Source organism: Scardinius erythrophthalmus (assembly GCF_964197995.2).
Source record: "Scardinius erythrophthalmus genome assembly, chromosome: 4".
Taxonomy (NCBI): domain Eukaryota; kingdom Metazoa; phylum Chordata; class Actinopteri; order Cypriniformes; family Leuciscidae; genus Scardinius; species Scardinius erythrophthalmus.
This window is the reverse complement of record NC_138224.1, coordinates 58,304,681-58,310,012: the sequence shown is the minus strand read 5'-3', so window position 1 is coordinate 58,310,012 and position 5,332 is coordinate 58,304,681. Positions and strand designations below refer to the sequence as shown.

At 41.0% G+C, this 5,332-nt stretch overlaps 1 protein-coding gene across 1 annotated transcript; it reads right to left on the bottom strand.

Annotated features, from left to right (window-relative positions):
• Positions 1-1,931: 1,931 nt before the first annotated feature.
• LOC308689359 (general transcription factor II-I repeat domain-containing protein 2-like) lies at positions 1,932-3,401 on the bottom strand (the record flags this gene model as incomplete). Its single annotated transcript, XM_081363007.1, has 1 exon — positions 1,932-3,401. One exon carries the CDS (start codon positions 3,399-3,401, stop codon positions 1,932-1,934), a length of 1,470 nt encoding a protein of 489 aa, XP_081219133.1.
• Positions 3,402-5,332: the final 1,931 nt, after the last annotated feature.

The window sequence follows — 5,332 nt, the reverse complement described above, 5'->3', positions numbered from 1 at the left end:
ATTTTGTGCAAGTGTAAGTTGTAATATTGTGTTTATTTTGTATAAATATCTAATTTATCACATATAGGTTTAGGGGTGTTCCTTCAGCTCTTTAGCTTTAGCGCACGCAGCTCAAACACAACGTTATTTGAAACAGAAATACTAAGTAAGGGATAATGTATAGAGAGGCGGTCGTTATAGCGAATAACAAGCCCGACAGGCTGAACGAGAACCCGACGCGAAGCGGAGGGGTCTTGACAGCCTGAAGGGCTTGTTATTCGCTATAACGCCCGCCTCACATTATCCCGCTTATTACATGGCTACCTACAAAATAAATAATTAATTTGACACAAATTATTGATTTAAAAAGGAGTTTATTGTTTTAAAAACGATTGTATTGCTTCCGCCAAAGAAAATAGTCCGTTCCGCGTCCATAGCAACGCGCTGTTTTGCATGGCAACGGTCTGTTATACTCCGCAGCGGTCTGTTATCGAGAAATAACACACCGCATTCTACATTGGAATTCAGCCAAGCCATGTAATAAAGATTTTTAATATTACTGTAGTATTAAAATGTTTAATATTACTGCAATATTAAAGAGTTCAATATGTTTTCAAAAACACCCATTCCTTCTATCCTAGGAGACTCTTGTAGGTAAAAAAAATATATTGCAGCATCAAGCAATATCTAATGAGTCATATCACAGTAAAATTTTCCAAGTTTTGATTTTAGATTGAGAGAAAACGCTGATTAATCACATGTCCACTGTACTGGACGTCATGCATCAATTGCTATATTTCAGCTACAATTCATAATTATAATGTGAATATTGTTTTTGAAATTTAAAACTTAAAAACTTAAAGGGACACTTCACCCATTTGCATTAAGCATTGCATTGTTAGAAACCCAGTCATACTATAGACCAGTGGTCACCAACCTTTTCAAGCCGAAGATCCCTGACCTCGGCCTTAATGAAAGGCAAGATCTACTACCTATCGAAGAATCGAAAAAGACAGCCCAGATTGTACTTCCAACTTGAGGCCTTTTATTTAGTATTTGAATTGTATTTGAATTTAATATACATTAAATGTTATTTTCTTTTTCTTTTTTTACTTAACCCAGAAGCAACCATCATATCCAACCATCAGCAGCCATGTCACCCTGTAGCCCAAGACTGGTTGCCCACTGAAGCTAAGCAGGGCTGAGCCTGGTCAGTACCTGGATGGGAGACCTCCTGAGAAAACCAGGTTGCTGCTGGAAGAGGTGTTAGTGAGGCCAGCAGGGGGCGCTCACCCTGTGGTCTGTGTGGGTCCTAATGCCCCAGTGTAGTGATGGGGACTCTATACTGTCAAAGAGCACCGTCTTTCGGATGAGACGTAAAACCGAGGTCCTGACTCTCTGTGGTCATTAAAAATCCCAGGATGTCTTTTGAAAGAGTAGGGGTGTAACCCCGGCATCCTGGCCAAATTTGCCCCTTGGCCTCTGTCCATCATGGCCCCCTAATCATCCTCATATACTGATTGGCTTCATCACTGTCTCCTCTCCACCAGTAAGCTGGTGTGTGGTGGGCGTTCTGGCGCAATATGGCTGCCGTCGCATCATCCAGGTGGATGCTGCACATTGGTGGTGGTTGAGGAGATCCCCCATTCTATGTAAAGCGCTTTGAGTGCCGTGAAAAGCGCTATATAAATGTAATGAATTATTATTATTATTATATAATCAGAAAGTGGCACTGAACTCAAGAAAAATGCCATTGTCAGCAGTAAAGTGCTTATTCACTGAAGTTTCTGACGGTACTACCAACCCTTAACATTTTATAAATGAACTGTGCAAACAAAATTATCAACAATCTCAATTAAGATAAGTGCAGTTATGTCCCATCATATGCAACATCACTTTTCTCAATGTCACCAGAAGGCAAAACTGTTGCTGTAAAGTTACTCAAGTGCAAGTCAGTGTGATGGCTGTGACTGAATACTCTCTGTGAGTCCTCTGAAGTCTGGCTCATAGCTAGAGACAGCCAGTTTGAGGCAGTCTGTGAGGTGTCTGTCAGTAAGGCGGCTCCTGTATTTTGATTTGATTATTTTCATCTGTGAAAATGCCATTTCACAGAGGTAAGTTGATCCAAAATAAGCACTCACTTTTAGTGCACATGCAGTGAGGAGCGGAAACTTTTCTCTGTTGACAAGTCCCCAAAAGTCACTGTCCCTTGATCTGGCTTTCAGCTCAATGTCATTTTGCAAATCAACCATCTCCATGTCAACTCCACTTGACAAAGAAAATACTTGCTGGAATTTGGCTGCAACCTGTTCTATATCAATGAGCATGAATGGGTTTGAGACAAATGCAGCAATGCATTCCATTTCGTTTAACTCACCAAAACGCATATTGAACTCTGTTGCAACTTTGTCCAGGTGAGCACAGTATTTCTCAGGGTGAAAAATGTCCTTGTCTTTAATGCTCTGTGACATTTTTTCCAGGTTGGGAAAGTGTGTTAGCCTCCCGTTTTTAAGCTGTGTGATCCAAACACCGAGCTTAGACTTAAAAGCATTCACTGCGCTGATCATGTGTGGCAGGTGTCGGTCTTTTCCCTGGAGCTCGTTATTGAGTGTATTCAGCTTTGCGGTCAAGTCTGTCAGAAACCCCAGGTCACACAGCCACGAATCATCTGACAGTTCCTTGTGCTCCTCGTTTCTTGCAGATAGAAATGTCTTTATCTCAGGCAGTAAGTCAACAAACCGCTGGAGCACTTTCCCGCGGCTCAACCACCGCACATCAGCATGAAGTAGTAGGTCTCCGTACGCGGCATCGAGCTCATCCAGTAACGCCTTGAATAAGCGACGCTGAAGTGCTTTTGCTCGTATCGAGTTTATCAGTTTGACCACCAATGACATTACGTGTGAAAAATCTACGACTTTCCCTGCTAAGGCCTGCTGATGAATGACACAATGATAATTCTTGAACTCGGGAAAATCAGGGTCATTACGGCACAGTGCTATAAAACCAAGGCGCACGCCACGCATTGCCGGTGCTCCGTCGGTGGTAATTGCTACCAGTTTATGAATGGGGATATCATTTTCGCTTACATATTTTTTAAACTCAGTGTAAATATCCTCACCTCGCGTTCTCTCCTTTAAGTGCAAAAGAGTGAGGAAGTCCTCTTTTGTTGTAGAATCCTGGAAAGCCATTCTGACAAAAACAACAAGCTGAGCTGTGTCCACTGCATCCAGAGATTCATCGAACTGCAGTGAAAAATATTCACAGAGTGACAAGTCCTTTAACACCTGTCGATCCACGTCCTCTGACAGTGACTCGACCCTCCTTGCCACTGATGCAGGGCCGAGAGGTACAGCACGGAGTGAGGCTTTTATGTCGTCTTTGTTTTTGAAATCCTTGAAAATAGTCTCTGCAGTAATGGCCATGGCTTCCTTGAATAATTCGCCATCCGTAAAAGGCTTTTTGTTTTTAGCCAGAAAGTGACTTACACGAAACGATGCTTCAGTAGCAGCCTTATTTTTATCCGCAGATTTTGTAAAAAGTGATTGCTGGGCCTTCAACTCAGATCTCAGCTCGTCAACTTTCCGTGCACGAATCGCGCTCTTTTGCGGGTAGCGGTCTTTAAATTTCGGATGGTTGGTAATGTGATGCCGCTCCAGATTCCCTCTTTTACATAGTGCTTGTTTTTGGTGGCACAACATACATACACACTTATCTTTTACCAAGGTAAACAGAAATTCCTGTTCCCATTCTGGATGAAAATTGTATGTTTTCGCCTTCTTTCGTGGAGCCTCCGCCATTCTAGTTTTAGTATGTTACCTCGCGCGGGCTATCACCATAGAGATCCATATTGACGTTTGCGACAGTTAATTTACGGGTGCTCTTCTTTTATCTGATTGGTCACTTCATTGAAAATAAAGCAGTTGGATTAAGAAATACAGATGCTTGCAAAACTGAAAACGTTTTTATTTTCGGGAGCTACCGGGACAGTGATAAAGATCTACCAGTCGATCGCGATCGACGGGTTGGCGACCACTGCTATAGACCATTTCAACGGCCTTTCGTCTGTTTAAGGAAGTGACGTATTTGGCCCTAGGACGGTTCCGGTTAGTTGTCGAGCGCATTCAAAACAATGGCGGGATGCGCTTGATGTACAGTGGGATTACGATAATTTATATAATCCTGCTATTTAGAATATCTAAATTAAAATTAGGTCCTTGTTGCTCGTTAGTTGGGTACTCCTTGTAGCCCGAAACGAACTTTTTTTGGAAATTAAAATGTTTAAATTCCCGAAAAATGCGCCTGGATTGCATCAGTGAAGCGAGAAGGCTGAATACGCAACTAGCAATATACAGCACACATTTCGATTCTGGTAAGTAAAACTGTTCTCTTTACCTTTATTCTCTCTCTACTCTTTACGTTAACTGTTTATGTATGCTGCAGCATAATTTAAGATAGCTCTGTTCGTTATTGTTTAGCCTACATATAAACCTAGCATTTTGACGCGTGTAATTTAGTGAAAATAGGCTAAGCTTTTATTTCCGTCTTTTCCCCTAAATGTTTTGTGGGCTGTAAGTTAATTAACCCTTGGGCTGCATTATATATTTGACACCGTTGAGTGCGTTAAGGGACAAAAATGTCCACTCTAAACACTGCCATAAAACTATTATATATTATTTTTTTCCACTTTGACTGAGTTCAATATTTTAACCAGCATCAGTCCTCATCATACATACCACATATTTATTTAATTTCAAGATTTTAACCCTTTAACCCTCTGAGGTCGACAAACGCGCCGGCGCGTTTTGCCGGATTTTCTCCACATTGTAGCACTATAAACTTAAATTACTCCATCATTTATGGTCATACAGAAAAAAGAAATATAAAAAAAAATCTGTGATATTTCTCCTTTTGTATGTGTCCACTTACAATCAAATCAAAACATTGTGCTTTTGTAAAATAAAGAAAATAAACAGTGTGTGCGTTCTGCCTCTCCGTCGCGGTGAACTTTTTTTTCTTGAGCACGTCTATAAACTGAAACAAAACTCAGCGAATACTTGTCACACATTTATGAGCCATACACCTTTATAAACATTTAAGTGTGTACTTTTAAATGATCGGGTTCAAAACCAAAACTTCTGTTTAAGTAATTTGTATAAAACCAACAAGATGTCCAGCTTCTCAAACGCTTCCTAATTATTTTTAATTTGAACACGCCCACTCGCGCAATAGAGATTGACATGCAAATCTCCACGTGGAACGTGATCGCACTCATTACCTCAGAAACAAAACACCAAAACACTTCACAAGTCTCTGCTTTTCGTCGAGCGCCGTGAGCTTTGGAATTACCTCAGAA